The 18,894-nt window shown below is 49.8% G+C and overlaps 1 protein-coding gene across 1 annotated transcript; it reads left to right on the forward strand.

The window, feature by feature from the left end:
* The first annotated feature begins 4,779 nt into the window (after positions 1-4,779).
* On the forward strand, positions 4,780-17,863 carry CCDC110 (coiled-coil domain containing 110). Its single transcript, XM_036011111.1, has 5 exons — positions 4,780-5,236; positions 12,763-12,818; positions 13,111-13,176; positions 14,283-14,387; positions 15,230-17,863. The coding sequence occupies exons 1-5, from the start codon at positions 4,780-4,782 to the stop codon at positions 17,366-17,368; spliced, it is 2,823 nt and encodes a 940-aa protein (XP_035867004.1). The 3' UTR covers positions 17,369-17,863.
* The last annotated feature ends 1,031 nt before the right edge of the window (positions 17,864-18,894 follow it).

Here is an 18,894-nt window from a genome sequence, read left to right on the forward strand (position 1 = left end):
CCACCTGGCAGCAGCAGGCCTTTGAGTTCACAGTCAGAACCCATGTACCCGAACAGAAATTCATTAACAGAGCCACAGAAACAAATCAGAAACTTGGAGGTCAAAGGCATGAATGGGTCTACAATACATTACATTTTTGGCTCAGATGTTATTTTAAAGTATTTTGATGTGGGAAAGACACAAACCTAAAAATTTGGAAGCTAGAGAGCAAATGAATAACTGACCCAGAAAACCTGAAAGAGTTACCCTCCAAAGCAGCAGTGGGGAAAACTGAAAAGCAACCCAGTTCCCCCTCCGGAATCGTGAAAACACGTGGGGATTGGTGGGCTGGAGGGTAAAGGTGGGGTTGCTACTACGAGGCAACCGGAGAAGCTGTATGAGGGGCACCTGACCCCGGGGCTGTCCCCGCTCTGCCCCACACTGTCATGCACCCCAGGGCGACTCCCAGCAGAAGTCTGCGAGGTAGTATCTGCAGAGGTTACCCCAGCCCCCCTGACCCGGGGGCTGGAGGCCCAGGGGGGAGCACGTGCACCCCACTGGAAAGGGGTTGCACGTTAAGGAAGAATGAAAGACTCGTGACCAAAGCGTTCAGCTGCTCCCCGTCAGTCAGCAGCACAAACAGAGCCCTCGTCTGACCCCAGCGCCTCCTTCGGGGGCAAGGGCATCCCCAGGGCTTCGGTCTGTCGCGGCCAGGGCGGCTCTGGGTCGTCTGAGCAGGACGCCAAACCTCCGCGAGCAGGGGAGACTGTTAATCCCCTGGCGGCCTGGTCCGAGCCATGCCCACTGCCCTGCTCTTCACGTCCCCTTCCCAGCTTGTTTTTCCCACTCAGCCTCTCTCTCTCTCTCTGACTCACTCCCCTCGGTGTGCAGACATGCTCGGAAACTCTAACCGTGCTAAGAATATCTCTCGCTCAAACACCTGTGCCTGCTCAGGCTACCTCCTATTTCTCTACGCCGCTCCCTTTAGCACATCCAAGGACTTAGAGTCAGACCAGCTCGACTCTCTCAGTATCCCCATCACGCTGCTATTAATAAGTCTTCTCACAGTGGCACTCAGCGCCCTGAGGGCCAAAGCTGGTGGCTGCCCTTGGTGAGTGGTGGGCGGATTCCCCTGTACAGACGTGAGCAGGTGACAGCGACCCCTAGAGGACACTTACAGAAGGCTGGGTGTGGAGGTCAGGTCCTTGAGCAGCCGGTGGCCCACGATCCACCCAAGACTTCCTGTCCCCATCACATAGGGCTCCCCCATCCCCCGCAACCAAAGCGCTAGCCTTAGGACAAATGCCCCAATTTGTTACATCCCAGGAGCGGTTGGGTTATTTTTGCATACACTACAGATCTCAGCTGTGACTGAGGAGAGCCTTGCCATCTCAGGATTCAAGACCCTCTGCAGCTAATAAACCCAGAAGCATTCTAGTCGGCAGACACGTGGCTAAGAATAGCCTCGCCCGGCTTGTTTGGGTGTGGGGCTCACGCACCGCGTGCAGAGCCTCGGACCTGCAGCTGTCGGTCAGCAGGTGAAGACGCATTCTCTGCGAGCAGCTACCGTTCAAAGATTCGGGCATCGCGTGACTCAGAGATGTTTTTTTCACGGGCATCACAGCCTTCATTAAATTCTGTCCTTTAGCAATGAACGTCACAGTCAAGGAAAACTGAGACACTGTCAGGGCAGCGGTGGGACGGCTGACGCGTGTGGCCGGCCAAAGCGCAGCGCACGGTCCGTCTGCTCCGAGGCCGAGCGGACCGGCAGCAGCCGCTCCGCACTGGGAGGGCCGTGCTGACGAAGCGTGAGGTCACATCGGGAAACAGGAACTTTCAGCTCTAGTGTTCACTGTGTTTACCTCCTTACTCTTGTAAAGCTTAGATGAAATGCTGTCCTATCACCTAAAACTGTAACTCATTAGGGGGAAAACATTAAAACAAACTGGTCTGGGCAAAACCAGGGTCTCAGAACCAGGAAACCAGCACTGCCCAGTTTACAGAGTGTTTGGCAAGTTCCCAACCTTCCACGCGGTGGTTTTCCCCGACGCAGCCCTGGGCAGCGTAAGCAAGAATATGTCACCCAAAGCTCAAACACTGGGATCCCAATTACGGCAGGAGTGGAGGAAATTTAACATCCCCCAGAGAGAGCACCTGGACTCTAAACTTCGTCTACTGGTTTGACGTGGGATGGTGACCCAGTCGGTGCCCCGGGAGCGGACGCAGGCACAGGCGGCCCCAGCAAGCACAGTGCACATTTCGCCCGACCCCTCTGAACACCAGCGACCCGGCCCTTCCGTGGTGCGTCAAACGCCTGTGTGCTGTCGAAGATGCTGAGTGCCCCACGGCCGGCAAAGAGCCTGGGAGGGTGGCAGAGGCCCCGGGCTGCCCCGCGGTCTCACTCGGGAGAATGCGGTTTTCTCCATCTTGGAACCTAAAGAAACTTTCACTATGTTCCTCCCTTTGTCCAATTCGAATGTGTGTTCTTGGCAAGTGAATAATCATCTTCCTCGACTTGAGCAACTTGGCAATGAGGACCTTCAGGGTCAAGGAGGTGGAAGGAGGGCACCCGTAAGAACAACATTATCTTACAACGTCTTCGAGTAGACACCTGGTGTGGGAAACTATGTTCTTCACAATAAATGGGGGGTCAAGAGGATACCCATCAAAAATGGACATTGACACCTGCCACAGACTCTGTGAAAATCAACTCCGGATGAACAGTGAATCTAGACATGATGGTGAAACAATTCAGCGCTTGTAATAAAGCACGGGAGAACCATCTCCTGGCCTCGCAAGGAGAGACGTTGGTGTCCAGTCCCAGGGAGGGGAAGGAGAGCACCCACGCGTGGGGAGCCCTGGAACCAGAGTGCAGAGCAGAGCGGGGTGTGGAGCGCGGCCCCTCGGGGCGCTAGCTGCTGTGTGGTTTCAGAGTCCAGGGAGGACGTGCGGGTCTTCTCCACAGAGAGCAGGCCCACAGCGGGTGACAGAGCTCAAGGGGGGTGGGGAGTGTGTCTGGGAGGAGGGGAGGCCCAGCACGGGGTCCAGAGTCTGAAGGGAGCAGGGGGGAAGGGAGTGTGCAGGGTCCTGGAACCTAAAGGGGAGGGCCCGGGGCTCCTCGTGGATCTAGGGTAAGGGCCTGGCATTGCCCGAGTAAATAAATAGATAAAGGACAATGAGGGTCAACTTTCTCACCGTTGGCAGGGGAAATCACACACGCGGGGACGGGAAGACGGGAAACGACGCGGTGATGTCAGATGGGAACTGGAGGCATCTCGAATTCATGGCACTCAACATAGATGAACATACAGAAATAATAAGGGTGCGCATGTGTGCCTGTGTGTGATGTACACACACACACAGAGACATTCCCTAGCTCTCCGCTGAGGTGGTCTGAGGGCAGCTACACCCGGAGGGCAACAGGCACACCCGGCACTCACACCCTGGCTGCTACAAGCCATTCTCCCCTAAAACAAACACAGGCTCCTTGGAGAAACGACCAGTGTGCAGGCTGGGGCTGGCAGAGTGCGGGAGGAGCCTGGGACGGCTGGGCACGCCAAGGAACTGAAGAGCATCGAAGGCGACGTGTCGAAAGCACACAGAAGCCAGCTCGAGGAACCCCACGGCCCCAGTTAGGGGGATGTGAGCGGCCACAGAAATCACGTCCACGACAGAAGATCACCCACTCTAACCCACTGGGTAAGACAGGAAGTGCTGAGCCCACGAGCTGAGTGAAGAGACCCGTCCCGACAGCCACACGCATGTGAGATCCTGGGCTGGATCCTTCTGCGTTTACAAAGGACATCATCCGGAGAGCGGGGGAAGCCTGAGTGGGGTCTGAGGATTAGATGGGATTACTGTCTCAGCGCTAATCTCCAAATTTCAATGGCAGTGTCCTGCCCATGCCGAAGAGTGTCTTTTTATAAGAGACACCTTAATGTGTATCCAGGAGCAATGAGACACTGTGTAGCAGTTTTGTTTTGGGTTGTTGTTTTTTTTTTTTTTTTGTCTACATTTTCCCTTTGAAATCTGTAGTGGTTGTTATTACAAAATGAGTATTTACTCATTTCAAATGCTTCCTTGAAGAGCGCCATTTGCTCAGCGGCACAGACACACCGCCACCGACCAGGCCTTAGCGGACCCAGCGCCAGCACCAACGCCAACGCCCCTCTTTAGCGAGGGGTTTCCCCAGGTGCCGGCGAATCAGCGCGCTTGGACAGAGGAGGGCCTGCGCCTCTGGGGCAGCTGTCACGTGCGTATGTTAATACACTGTGATTTTAAGTTCGTTACTGGTAATGGGGTCTTCTTTTCACCATGGCAAACAGAAGTCCTTTACTGCTCTGACGGATGGTTTGAAACTGGAGGGCGGAAACGGTGAAACAAACAATGAAGCTGCGATAAGAAAGAAGGCAAAACGTTCCTAGGTGTCTGGGTGTCTCCAAACAGTCCCTTCCCGACACGGCTTCGGTCCTACAAGTTCTGGGTCAGCAGGGAGGGCGTGGTGAGCATGAACGCGCCCCAGTGAGGTTGTCCCTGGGTTCTGGAGAGCACGGCAAACGCTGGGACCTTCTCACCACGCAGCTGTGCCCGAAGCGGCTCCCGCGGGCCATCCCAGACGCAGGACCCCCATCCAAGCGCGCACCTTCCTCCTCCCCCTACCCCCACCCAGGCTGGTGCCCGCGTGCGCGCGTGCATCCAGGCCACCCCGTTACCAGGCAACGGGCTGCCCCAGCGCGAAGCAACTGAGCGGAATGTGTGGGGGGAGGCAGTTGGGACGAAAAGAGAGCTTGAGCAGCAGCAATGAGCCCCGGTAAGAGCCCGGACAGGGTGCCGTCCCTTGATGGGGACCCGTGGACGGTGGATGAGTGGCGGAGGGTGCCGCCTCCCCTGGACCGGCCCCTACATCCCCTAAACGGGCCCAGTCTGGAGTGTGATTTTCTTGACAAGCCGCATACCCGCCTCACCCCGAGAAAAGTGCCGCCTCCATCCTTGCGCCCTGCGGTAGCTCCCAGCCTCCCGTCACCGGGTCCAGCCGCGCTGCGTGGCCCCAGCGCGCCCTCCCGTGGCCGCTTAGGGCGTCGGCGTCCCGAATCCCCACGCCTCGCCTCCCTTCTCCCAACAAAACCAAAAGCCGTGTCTGGTTCTGTTACAGAAAAGCATCATCAGGACAAGGATGAAGTTGACTGCGTCCTCCTTTCAGCATCCAAGATCCTCAATTCCTCTGAGTGCATAAAGGAAAGCGGTGGCAGTGAAACAGGTAAGACCTCCAGGTCCAAAGCTCCGAGGGCGGTGAGAAACGGTCCGCCCTTTTACTGCAGGCATCGGGTGAATGCCACAATCCATTCACTTGATTGGGGTGCTTCCCGCACATATGCACTTCAGGTCACGATTATATGGTACTAATCATAGCAAAAACGACACACTACTTGATGCCAGATATCGCTCAACGCATTTAAATGTACCAACTCATTTAATCTCACAACAACGCTGAGAAGTAGTTACTACCATTATCCCCATATTACAAGTGAGGAAACTGAGTCACAGAGAGGTTAACGAACTCCCCAAGGTCACACAGGCAGCAAGTGAGAGAGCCTGGTATTCAGCAGGGTAGGTATTCAACAACACCTTAGATGACACCAGGTCTCTCGATACCAAGTAAGAGCTGTTGACTTTTTCGAGACACTACAAAGATAATATACTTTTTCCAAAAGTTAATGCTTTCTATAATAAACAGTGTGGACTACAGGATGTTCCGTGGGGAGGGTGTTGGAAATGACCAAAGAGCTCCAGTTTTTCAAGCTGCACGTGAACCACGGGGTAAAGTGAGTGTACAGACCCAGCTGGGGGAACCCGAGAACCTCAGAGTCTCCCCTTGCGGACAGAAGCCTCGGGCTGCACACCTCTCAGAAGCGCCCGGTGCTCAGTGAGATGTGCCAGGAAAGACCAAGGCGTGGGGATTCGGGACGCCAGTGCCCTAAGGACCAGATCAGCAGGGGAGACTCTGCCCCTCCCCATTCTGTTTTTCTATTTATGCCTCACTGTCACCAAGGACCCGTGTCCTGAGTACTGCAGAATACTGGCCTGATTTGCATACATAAAGCTGAGTTACAAGAGCTCATGTAATATTTCTGGTCTCTTTGATTTTTTTTTAAGAAAAGGACTCTTCTTTTTAAGATTTTATTTATTTATTTTTAGAGAGGGAAAGGAGGGAGAAAGAGAGAAAGAGAAACATCAATGTGCGGTTGCTGGGGGTCATGGCCTGCAACCCAGGCATGTGACCTGACTGGGAATCGAACCTGTGACACTTTGGTTCGCAGCCTGCGCTCAGTCCACTAAGCCACGCCAGCCAGGGCTAAGTCTCTTTGATTTTAAAAGAACAAAAAATAAATGAAACCTGCATCATAAAAATAAATAAATAAAAGTAGAAGAACAAGGAATTAGCCTAGCCAGCCCTCGATGTATTGGATGGGGATGTGAGAGAGACTTCCAGACTTCAGGATGCCCCGTGCGTGGTTCTGAGCACCCTGCGCCCCACCCCACCCCCCGGCTGTCAGTCATTCCTTCAGCCAACACGTATTTGTGAGCAGGCGCTGTCCTAGGTGCTGGAGATCCAACAGTGAACAGAACACACACATGATCCCCGTCCACATGAAACGTGCCTCCTCGTGGGAGTGACAAAGGATATTATGTGTGAGATGGAAGTAAATCCTACCAGGAAAGGAAGGCAAGGAGGGGGGCAGGGGACCCAGAGGTGGGTGGGGTGTGCGATTCTATTTCAAGTAGGGCAGGGGCAGACCTCGCTGAACAGGAAACATCTGAGCCAAGATTCAAAGAAAAGATGGAGGATTCAAGGCAGGTGTCCGGGGTGAGGGCATTCCAGGCAGAAGGCGGCAGCTACGAAGGCCCTGGGGCAGCGGCCTGCCCGGCTCGTCTGGGAACAGCCAAGGGTCCAGAGCAGAGGAGTCAGGAGGGGGCAGGAGAAGAGTTCAGAGAGCAAACTCTTGGGGAGGGGCTCAACTGTTCCACGTGAGGATTTGGGGTTTATTCGGACCAAAACGGGGTGCCTCCAAGAGCTCTGAGCAGCCATCCCCCTCTCCATCACGAGTGGAAATTTTAAACATAGGGAATCATCATCATGCTGACAAAGCGCTTGCCTCTGAGTGACGGTGAAACGTTGCTTGGGCGTGGACTGTGCACCAAGCGCCGTGCCGAGGGGTGTACCTGGAGACTGGACACTGCCTAGAACTGCCCCTCACAGCGCGTGTGATTCCAGCCCGCGGCTCCCATGGCAAGGCCTGGGGCAGGTAGCACCCCACCACCCAAGGCTTTGCAGAACAGCTCCTTCTAGGAATGCATCGGAGTTGTCACCGCAAAACTCAGGATCTGAACCCGAGAATGACAAGGCTTTGGCTACAGGGCATCTTCAGCGTGTATAAAGCCCGTCCGTTAGCTACATGTGCGCACTTGATGGCTCCTGCGCACCCCGAATACGCCATCATCTTCTGTCAGCTTCCGAATGAATCCCCCCTTACCTTCACTGACCTGACTCAGGAGTCACTCCCCTGGCGATTATTTTGTTTTTCACTTCTGACACTTAAGCGTGAAACAGAGAAGTGAAGACTCATATGATATGAATAGTATTTCTTGCCTTCCCAAGAGGATAAGCTTCTTCGGGGCTGGGACCTAACCTTCTCCTGAGTCTGTAGCGCCCCCAGCACTGTCTGCGGACCAGGGTCGTAGCGAATGGCCATGTGTGCCTGTGTTCTCTCTCCCGTGATTCTCTGACCATCTCTCTTCCCGTTTGGGAGTCCCATGATTCTGCATGGTTTCTTGAGTAAGCATTGCTAAATCTTAAAATCGTCTTTCCTTTAGGCATCAGCAGCAGTCATAGGAAACTCTTAAGAAAAACAAAATATGATTTTAACTAGCTTTTAAAAGTAGAAAAGTCTGCCTCCCTGCCCACTCCGCGTCTTCCCTGAATCATCTGAACATTGCCGGGAAAAGCACGCCCTTCTGAGTCACGCCACGGATCTCAGCGCTAGTTGGAAAACTTACTTTATTTCCCAGAAAATGCTTCTCCAAACCCTCTCCAAGACACTATTTCACTCTTCTCATGTCGACACCTCTTGCCTCTGCCTCTCAACATGTGACCCGATCTCATACCACAGGGAAAAAAATAGAAGCCGCTGACCCAAACCCCTTCACACCTGCTGTTCCACCTCTCCCGCTGATCCAGGTGCCCACCTCCAACGTCACTGCCTCCAGATCCTACCTCTCCTGGCACTCCCAAGTCCCCGGCTTCTGCGATTCGCCTCCCTCCTTCTCCAGAATGCTTCTCCTCCTCCTTTCTACCATAGGATTCCAGCAGCAAGCAGGCATGCTGGACTCTCCCACGGTTAGAAAGCCGTTCTCCATCTTACACCTCGCCCGGCACGTCTCCTGTCCCATTAGGCACCGTATCACCTTCCACGGTAAAACTGACAGAGTTGCCTGTGCCGATGCCGAACGAATTTTCCCGGTGCAGTCTCTTCTCAAGACACTTCACCTGGGCTCTGTCCCTGTCGCCACACAGGCACTGCCCTGGCCCCGGCCAGCAGGCATGTCTGTGCTGCCCAATACGGTGTTCAAGCCGCTCGCCAGAACCAGGGACCGGAACAGCCCATGGCCTGTTGGCATCGCCACTCGGATATCTCACAGAAAAACTAACTTCAGTGTCTCTAAAAGTGTTTTCCCTAACTCACGTCCTTACTCCGTTCATCACGTCAGCAAATGACGTCATCATCCATCCACCTGCTCTCACCAAAAACTGGAGGGAGGGTCCTCCTTCCTTCTAGTCCCTGGCCACGTCTAACCCTCCAGCAATGCCGCTGGTTGCATCCCCAAAACACAGTATGAACCCGCCTGTTTTCCCCCTCCTCCCCCAGCCCGTTCTAGCCCCAGCCACCCTGTCTCTCACTTGGACCTTCGCAGTGGCCCTACAGCAGCCACCTCGCCACCCGTTACTACCACGCCCAGAGCGTCAGATCAAATCATCCTCGTGACTGGGACCCCCGATGCTTCCCCTCCCCTGAAAATCAAAGCCAGACCCCCCCCCCACAGCCCGCCCTCGAGGCCCCACGTGACCTGGGCCAGCTCTCCCTGACCTCTCACCTCACCGAGCTCCTGTCTGCTGGGTAAGCGGCGGCCGGCTGGCCCTCCTTCTGCTCTGCAACCAGAAGCCTGCTCTGCTTCAGGACCTGGCTGCTCCCTCTGCTCCCAGTCTTTGCCCCCGGCTGTTCCCACAGCTGGTCCCTCCTTGGGACGCGGGAGTCAGAGGAGCAGACAGGCCTTCCCTAACCAGCCTCACTCACGGCCGCATTAGCTCGTTTTCCCTGAGTCACTTACCGCTGTTGGAGAGTACCGGGTTCGCTTCTTTGTCTGCGTTTTCCCCTGTGTGCTCCGTCAGGACGGAGGCACCGTGCATGCAGGGGCCGCACTCTCGCGTGCCCTGCCTGCCTGCCTGCAGACCCACAGCAGGGCCCGCCGCAGAGTGGGCACCGGAGTGTGAGGGAGTGGCCCACCGACACGGGAAAGCCGACTTCAGGCCAAACCGTCAACTCCTAAAGACGTTCCTGCACTTTCACGATGAGATTTGTAGAACCACACAAAACCACTCAAACGTGAAACAGGACTTCAGGCTAAGTCATGCACTCAGAAACATTTTTCTACACTTTCACGACGAGACTTTAGAGCCACACAAAACCACTCAAACCTGAAACAGGACTTCAGGCTAAATCATGCACTCAGAAACACTTTTCTACGCTTTCACGTAGAGACTTTAGAGCCACGCAAGATCCCAGGCCTCCCTCCCCTAGAACCAGATGAAATGAACAACCACCAAACAAATTTTTTTAAGAAAGCTGGAAAACTCATAAAAACATCACCAGTAGCAACTGAGAAGGAAGGGGGCACCTGCCCGGGACATTCAATTAGAAAGTGGAAGCTGGAGATGAGAACAGAAGATCGTGGCCGAGCAAACTGGAGCCTGGCTCCTCACTCCGCCTTGACCTTCCGGAGCAGCCAAGCAAGTGAAATACTCACGAGTGCTCCCCCCGCCCCCCCCCCCCCGCCACACCCTGCCGACGGGAATGCAGAAGGAGGAGCAAGTGCGGCCTTTCTGCGCATCGGGGTTTGGGTGGTGGAGAGGAGCTGCTGCGGAGCAGATGGGAACAGCTGGAGGCTCATCCACAGGCGCCCAGTTGGCCGGAAGGGGAGGAAACGAAACGCTCGGGAGAGGCCCCCACCAGCCCGCGGAGGGGCCGCTGTGCGGTGCGGGGAGAGACGCACCCTCCTCCCGCTGGGGGTAAACCCACGCAGGTGCGGTTAGCGGGGCGGAGCCGAGCGCGGGGTGAACCCAGCCCTCGCACGCCCTCCTGGCCGGGCGCCCGGTGCCGTGAACAACCTGCACAACCACACGGGGCAACCCTGGCCGCGGACTCCGCGTCCTGTACGGATCCCCATCAAGAGAGCGCGTCCCCATGGAAATAGGATACACCGCCCACTAGATTTCAAAGTCTGGGGGAACAACCCCAGGGCTGCAGAGGTCACGTCCTCCCACGAAGACGTCACAGCCTCCGGAGCATCTCCCCTCCCCCCAGGTCCCCCCACCCACAGGTGAGGCCACAGAAAAGCGCAAAGGAAAGCACAGTGGCTCCTGAGACCGGAGGGACTCAGGGAGGACGATGAGATGACAGACACTCTGAGCACAGGCACTCAGGCGGCCACGAGCCCTGTGACAGCAGCAGCCCGGTAGCTGTGCAAACTCTCCAAGGTGATAGAGAAAGAGCGGGCAGAGGCAGGGTCTCGGGTACAAGCGACAGGAAATCTAAGCCAGGATGAAAACTCCCTGTTCTTTCTTCACAGTCTCTTCTCTCCTGTATTCTCTGACTATGTCTCTGCATTTCTTTTGGCCCTGTATTTCTTATTTGGTTTCCGCAAAAGAAATCCTGCTTTGAACCTTGAACTTACTTGCAAGTCCTCCTAAGCAGACAGGAAGTCCATGCAGAGACGGGAGGCCGAGGCTGCAGGTGCAGGGAGGAACGGGATTCCGGACAGCAGATGGGTTCGGAACAGAGTGGGGCTGAAGCTGTTTACAGTAACAATGGCCCATCGTGGTGTTAACATAGCTTTGTGGGCGTTATGGTGACGGAAGAAAATTGGACATCACAAAACTTCTCGGCGTGAAAACAACGTAACTAGCAAATAGCCTGAAGAGTGGGGAGAGGCGCTGTGGGGGAAGTGTGGTGCTGACCTCTCCTAACTCACTCCCTTGCTCGGCAGGGAGCAAAGCGACACTGACTACAACAGAAATGTCTGTTGCTAAAAAACGTTAAAATTCCAGTCTCGTAATCCTCTTCGTGATATATTTTCATTAGTTTAGAGTGATCTCGCAGGAAATAATCTCTCACGTAGAGGAAACAAATCTGAATACAGCATGAATTTACAGCATTTATTCTATTGAGTAAACCTAATTTGTTTAAAAACAGTGCGAATGATATGATCCCACCGTTCCAAAATCATTCTGCTTTCCCCACATTTGCGCACCGGGAGGGCGCGGACTCGAAATTAACACAGTTCGTTCTGGGCCGTGGGATCCCAGGCGACCCGCTCGTTCTGATTTGCAATTTGAGCTGTGGGAGTCCATCAGCAGGGTGTTTACAGTCTGCCCAGCTTTGGGACGCTTGGCCTTGGCCGCACTGGCCCGGAGCTCACGGGGGTTCCCTTCGCTCCCCCTGACATAGACGCTTCAGACGCCTGTTTTTCCCCGGGGAGCGGCGAAGCTGAGCAACACCCAAGTGCCCGGGCTGTCCCTCCCTGCCCTCCGACGGAGGTGGGGTCTTCCAACCGGTTCCAAGGGCCCAGGCCCTGAACTAGAGTTGGCCTCTGGGTGGTGCGGCCAGAGGGCAGGGAAGGGAGGGGGGCGGGGAGGTGGGCGGGGCGTCTTGCTCTTTGCCTCAGTCGTCACCTGTAAGATCTGGCAGGCTGCCATCCCGAAGAAGAAGACGAAGAAGAAGACGAGCCGACCGACTTCAAAACCTCCGCTCAGGGCAGCAGTAGTCAGCCCTGGGACACATTCTATCCTACTTCCATTTCCTGCAGGACACTGCATGCTATTTTTTAAAAAATTCTTGTATAAATATTCACAAAGCAAGCAGCCACACATTTGCACAGGGAGGGCTGTGAGTCCACCAACTGCTGTCATCTCTCCCTGATGGAGGTCTGCAGTCGACTGCCTAGGGGGGACCACGTGCATGGGTGTGTGTACCACTTTAAGAGCACGACTGAAATGGTGCTCCGTTGATCCAACTTGTTTTCAGGGTAAGGAGAAAAAACACGACATGGTTGTTTCATAGACACAGCAACCTACACAGTAGTTTGCCCAGGGTCTCCACAGCACAAGGATTAGTGGTAGTTTTACCAAAAAAAAAAAAAAAAAAAAAAAAAAGTCTGTATCCCAGAAATGGAGATATTTGAATTTTTGAAAGTTTCAGGTTTGGGTGTTACAAGTTAATGATTCTAAAGATAAAACCACTATGACAACCTCAGCTAGATATTTTGAGTGAAAATAATTGTTTCTTAAACGTATCATGTGAGTAGCATCAGGTTCTTCCTAAAGGGAACCTCGGATTCCCTTCATCTCTTCTCCCCGCCGTCCCCAAAAGTTAGGAGACTGCTCTCCATGGCAGTTGTTTAAAAACCAAACTTCGGAATTAAATCACCTGGTTGTCGAAATGTTCTCTTTAGAATTTGGCTGCGTATCAGAATCAGAAAATCAACTTCAACCACAATCAGCATTAAAAGTGAGTATATTTCATTTTATTTTCTCCGAATATGTGTGTCAAGGCTGATGTTTTTCAGAATAAATACTTCCTAAATGCATTTGGGTTATTCACAAAAAAAAAAAAAACCAACCCTTCATGAAAACACCTTGGAGAGTTAGCAAGAACGACGAAGAATGGGAGTCACCTGACCCTCATGTGGTCCTTTCTGGCAAATGGCATCTCTGGGGATATGAAAAAGTATGTAACAGTTCAAGTACATGTTCACCTAGCAAAAGCACTCAGTCTCACGCCTCGTTTCATCTCGTTAAAGGCCCTTCAGCATCAACTGGAATCGTTTCAGGCTCTCCGGATACAGACCCTGCAGAATGTCAGCATGGTATGTTTCAGCTAAGCCACACGCAGGAGATACCGAAACCTAAGGCACCACCCACATTTCTCACCGGCCCACTGATTACTGGACAGGGGTCGCAGCATTTTCTAGGCTCAAAATCTGGAGAAAGCAATATTCTGTTATATCTGGATTTAAGACAAAAAGAAGTAGCACTCGCTGATTTTTTAAAACATGTTTAAAAGTGCTACCAATAGGGACTGCCAGTAGGGACTCTCGTTAAAAGTGACCTAAACTCGAACCCAAACCAAGGGAGAACGTGCATTAGCTCGGGTAACTGGAAATCCTAGGGATTTTCACGTGGGGATGGCTGCGTCCATGTGATCCGGACTCCTGTTGTCAAGGAAACAGCCACACCCCGATCTGCTTTGCCTGCATCCCTCCAGATTCTGGGCAGCCAGAGAAGGGCCGTGCTTGTCTCTCTGACCAGTTTACACTGAGGTTCTTGGCCTGTGTCCTATGGGATGCCTGGACCACCAGTCCCTGTGTGAAGGGGGCCACCGCTGGGCCCGGCTGGCACAGAGCCACCCACCCCGCTGGAGCTGGGAGCCGGATTAGCACCACCCAAGGCACAGGGACTTTCTCCAGAAGAAATACTGGGTGTTGCTAAGAGAAGGTTAGGGCATGAACACTGGGGTGCAGAAGCCAGCACGTATTCACTGAACACCCCATGTAAGCTCCCCCCCCCCAATATTCTTGCACTGAAAGCAATTGCAGGGGAATGGGGAGAGAAGATACATTCCTGAGGCTGGCAGAGTGGGTTCCATTCTGATGTCACAGGTCAAAGGTCTCTGATTGTTCAACAATATAAAAATCAAGCATGTAGAATTATCTGAATTGCTGAAGATTTTATTGTTTTCCTAAGTTGAGTCTTTCTAATTTTATAATCACATCATGAAGGTACAATTTGATATCTTTAATTATAGAGATTATAATAAATTAAATTTATTTTATATGTTATGGGATGGGAAAGAATTTTTATGTGCAGGAAATTAAAAGATATCTTTTAATTATAATATCGATTATTCCTGTACCTTCATACATGTTTATAAACCTGAAATTAAATCCTAACATTCTCAATTTATCTTTTAAAGGTACAGTCTGAAATCAGTGAAATATTGAACAAAAGTATTATTGAAGTAGAAAACCCACAGTTTAGCTCTGAAAGAAATCTAGTATTCAACACACACATTGAAAAGGTACGTTATTCTGTACAAAATCATTCTATATGTAGGAATTTCAAAAATGTTACCGCCACCAGGTTACCTTCAACTTTACATTTTCCCCTGCCTCACAGGGTGATTGGACCGTCAGAGATGAAAATAGGGAAATTCCTGCCCTTGAAAACCCTAGAAGATGTGCATTTACCCCCATACTTCTGTGGCATCCCATTGCCCTCACTCAGGAGAGTGTAGAAGGGGTACTTAACTCAGTCCAGACCAAAAGATCCCAAAAGAACTGAAACATGAGGCCATTTTACAGCCCATCTGTCCACTTTTGATTGAGTTTTTCTACTTTAGGACCAACCCAGACCCGGGGTGATTCCTTGGGGCAGGCCCAAACCACCGTCCCCGTGTCTGTATGATTAGAACCCACATTCTCCAGGACAGTCGCAACCCTCGAATCATCTGAAACTCGGACCGCAAGCCAAGGTGCACGGATAGCCCAGCGGCGGAACTATTCATTCTCCTTAAATTTCCATTTGTCCTATTGCTCCTATCTTTCCAGTCTATCAAGGATGGTCTCCTGAGAGATGCCAAACGTCTATTTCTGAAATTGAGGGGTTGATCCATGGATCTCGCCTGCTAAGGAAATAAGTACAACTTCTAAGCATATTGTTAAGACGAGAGTTGTAGATCTCAACTGTTGTTCGATTGCCCAGAGAAAATCAATCACACCTGTTAGGCTTCTTTGTTGTAGAAATGATTAAATGTTTGTTTGTTTGTTTGTTTGCAAATATAAATTCTCCACAAAACATTATCTGTGTTTGGTCATGTGGCAAATGACAATACATTTATCATGTGCTTTTTATTGTTACTAGCCTATAGAGAATCAAGAAGAAATCCTTTCCATGGGGAAAATTCATCATTTTGAGGATTCGAGGACTCTTCATTCAGTGGAAGAAAAATTCAGCAGCAATAGCATGAACGGTCTCTCTCAGGGTCTGCATCTCCCACCCCACATACATTCCAAGGACATACCAACTCTGAGAACTCCAACAGATAATTCAGCTTCAAACGTAACGATGAGCTCTTCAGAAAATTCTGACGTATTCAAGAATTATAATAACCTTTATAGTTTTCTACCTAATGTGCCTCAACACGTCATGTCTCCAGCTGAGACAGTAATTCTGGATAAGTCCAAAACTACTGTGCCTTCCCTCAAGCATGGATTTTGTGCAAATTTAGACGATATTTGCCATTCTATCAGGCAGATGAAGGAAGAGCTTCAGCAGTCACAGGACAAGGAACTGGAACTTACAAATGAAATTCAAACTTTAAAAATGGATACAAATTTTCAAGGTAATATGGCATGTGACCTGTCCCCCATTCGCAAGGAAAATGCTAACTTTATTAAGGAAGAAAATACTGAAAGTAACTTAAATGAAGATATGAAATCAAAGAGAATTTTAGAATTAGAAGCATTAGTAAACAAATTACTCCCGCTCAGGGGAACAGTGTCAAAACTGCATTTGACTTTTTGTAGGAAATGTAAAAAATTATCTAAGAGTGAAATACACAGGGGAAAAAGGAATGAGAAAAACAATAAAGAAATTCCTATCGCTAACAAGAATACTATAGATTTAAAATTCCACTCCAGACTTCCAAAACACACACTGTCGTTCTTTGACCCAACAAAGTATGAAATGAAAGACAAAGAGAGCCAACCATTTGCAGCAAAACGAGGCTCATTATTTGAAAATGAGAAAACATCCAAAGTCCACTCTGTGACGGAGCAGTGTGTTGCAAAAATTCAGTACTTACAGAATTACCTAAAAGAATCTATGCAGATACAGAAAAAAGTAACCGAACTAGAGAATGAAAATCTAACCCTGAAGACCAAAATAAAATCTCTTGTCTTCACCACACAGTCTCTGATACAGAAAATTGAAATGTACGAAAAGCAACTGAAGAATTTGTTTCACGAAAAGAACACCCTTCAATCCAAATTAATTAAAACAGAAGAAGATGGCAAAGAATGTCTTAAAGAACTGAAAAAAATAATCAGTAAATATAATGTTCTCGAAGAACAAAATAAAACTCTAGAGGAAAAAAATGGCCAACTTTCTCTGGAGAAGCAACAAATGATTGACACATTAGATCAGCTGAAAAGTAAAGAACAGAAAACTCAAAATGATATGGCCGTTGTCCGTAATGAAAATAATCGGATGAGCATAGAAATGGAAGCAATGAAAACAAATATTCTCGTGATACAAGATGAAAAGGACGTGCTAGAGAAGAAAACATATGAGCTCATCAAGGAAAAAAGCTCCCTTGAAAATGAACTCAAAGAAAACCAGCTCGAGATAATGCAGCTAAAGGAGAAAGAAAGATTGGCGAAAACCGAACAAGAGACGCTTCTCCAAATAATAGAAACAGTTAAAAATGATAAACTTGATCTTGAAACAACATTACAAGAATCTACCGCTGCGAGACAAATGATGGAAAGAGAAATCGAGAACATTCAAACGTACCGATCCACGGCAGAAGAGAATTTTCTGAACGAAATAAAAAACGCAAAGTCCGAAGCAAGTATCTATAAGAACAGTCTATCAGACATGAGCAATGAATGTGAAATGTTGTCAAAAATGGTCATGGAAATGAAAGCAGATAATCAGATTCTAAAGGAAGAACTGAAAAAACACAGCCAGGAAAACGCGAACTTTGAAAACAGCATCAGTAGGCTCACGGAAGACAAAATCCTCTTGGAGAACTACGTGAGGAGCATAGAGAACGAACGAGATACCTTGGAATTTGAGATGCGCAACCTTCGAAGAGAATACTTGAATCTCAGTGAGAAAATCTGTGGCCAGCGTGGGAACCTGTCGGAAATGGGTCGCATTTCAAGAAGAGAGAAATTCCATTTCGACAGCTACGACACTTACGAAGACACCTCCAGGCCCAGGTACAGGCCTTCAGCTCCTGATGGGAAAGGTATGTACACTCTGGTGGGTCGATAGCAAGTTTCTGAGCTCTCTGTAGCCTGTGGGGCACTAGTCAGAGAACAGTAATAAGATGGGAACTTTTAAGATGGATACAATACATTTTGTAAGATTTGTATCCAGTTTGTTTTGTAGTAGATTTACAGGTTTTGCTCTTTCAATAGAATTCATGTTATTTTATTGATAATTACTTCTGTACATTGAATATGCACAAAGCAACTTGGGGAGCAAGCAGAGAGGTTTTAATTACTATTTTTCTGAAGTATACTTGACACTCCCACCTTACAACAAATTCTTTCTCTTTCCCCAGGCATCCCAAGTAAACTATATCAATTGCTTCCATTCAAGATGTGTAAATAAATTTCTAAAATCAATGTTTCAAACTCCTTTGTCCAAGGACTTTTTTTCCTACAAAATAATTTTAAGTTTGCCTTTACATATGATTACAATTACTCTGTAAGAGTAGATTAGTTTTTTTTAATTTAGAGATTAGGTATGTATACTTAATTACAATTTCTAACTAAAAAACTTATATATATATATATATATATATACACACATATATATGGTCTTGACTATATATAGTCAAGAACTGTAATTAAAAAAAACTAATGTATATAATCAAGAACTGTCAGCAGTGTGAGATCTCACCACACTCATAAGCTACTACATACATTAGCCAGCTGTATGAGTTCCAGCGGAAGGCACGAGACATCGGGGTCAGAGGTAAAGGATGGTCTGTTATGGCCACAGCAGTGGCCAGAATATTAGCTTTTTTTTTTTTTTGCATTGGCTCTCCCAGCCCCCATTCCTGTAGACAACATGCAAAGGGCCACAGTCAGTGACACCACAGGAGAGAGCTGAGGCTGGGGAGCCCAAGTCTGTCTCACCAGTGAGCGGGCATGCCTGCTGTGGCTCCAGGTGGCAACGTTCCCTTGGGCACAGAGGACGTCAGCGCGTCATCCGCCCTTGCTCCGGAGGAGACGCTAGCTCTGGCTTCCAAGGCTGCGTACTGTACAAACTTGTTGAACTGTACCAAAGGCTTTCTCTGCATTTACTGAGATGTATTTTCCCCTTTCATCTGTTACTTTGGTCATCACATGGATGAAACATTGTACCAGCCTTGCATTGCTGGAATAAATTCCAAAAGGTCACGTAGTACCCTTTCAATATACACTCCTGGGTTCAATCTGATAATGTTTGGTTAAGGGTTTCTTCTATGTTCAGAAAGATATTGGTCTCAATATTATTTTCTCTCAATGTCTTTGTTTGGTTATGGCACCAGGAAAATCTGGCCTCATAAATTGTGTGGGGAAGTGTTTCCTCACCCTCTGTTTTCTGAAAGGATGCACAAAAGGATTGGTATTATCATTAGCTCTTCCTTAAATACATAATAGAATTCACCAATGGCCTGGAGTCTTCCAAATGGGAAGGTTTTGCACTGCAACATCAGTTCCATGAGTAGACGTGGTCAACAGATTTTCTATCCATTCTTGAGTCCGTTGTGATCATCTGCACGTTCTGAGAAATGTGTACACTTTGTG

The sequence above is a fragment of the Phyllostomus discolor genome, chromosome 11 (assembly GCF_004126475.2).
Source record: "Phyllostomus discolor isolate MPI-MPIP mPhyDis1 chromosome 11, mPhyDis1.pri.v3, whole genome shotgun sequence".
Classification (NCBI taxonomy): Eukaryota; Metazoa; Chordata; class Mammalia; order Chiroptera; family Phyllostomidae; genus Phyllostomus; species Phyllostomus discolor.

Bases quoted from the DNA above. Each gene is read 5' to 3' on its own strand.
- CCDC110 (XM_036011111.1), top strand. From the start codon at position 4,780: ATGAGCCCCGGTAAGAGCCCGGACAGGGTGCCGTCCCTTGATGGGGAC. The intron at 5,237-12,762 runs GTAAGACCTCCA...TGTTCTCTTTAG, and splicing joins AAGCGGTGGCAGTGAAACAG to AATTTGGCTGCGTATCAGAA. The intron at 14,388-15,229 runs GTACGTTATTCT...TATTGTTACTAG, and splicing joins TCAACACACACATTGAAAAG to CCTATAGAGAATCAAGAAGA.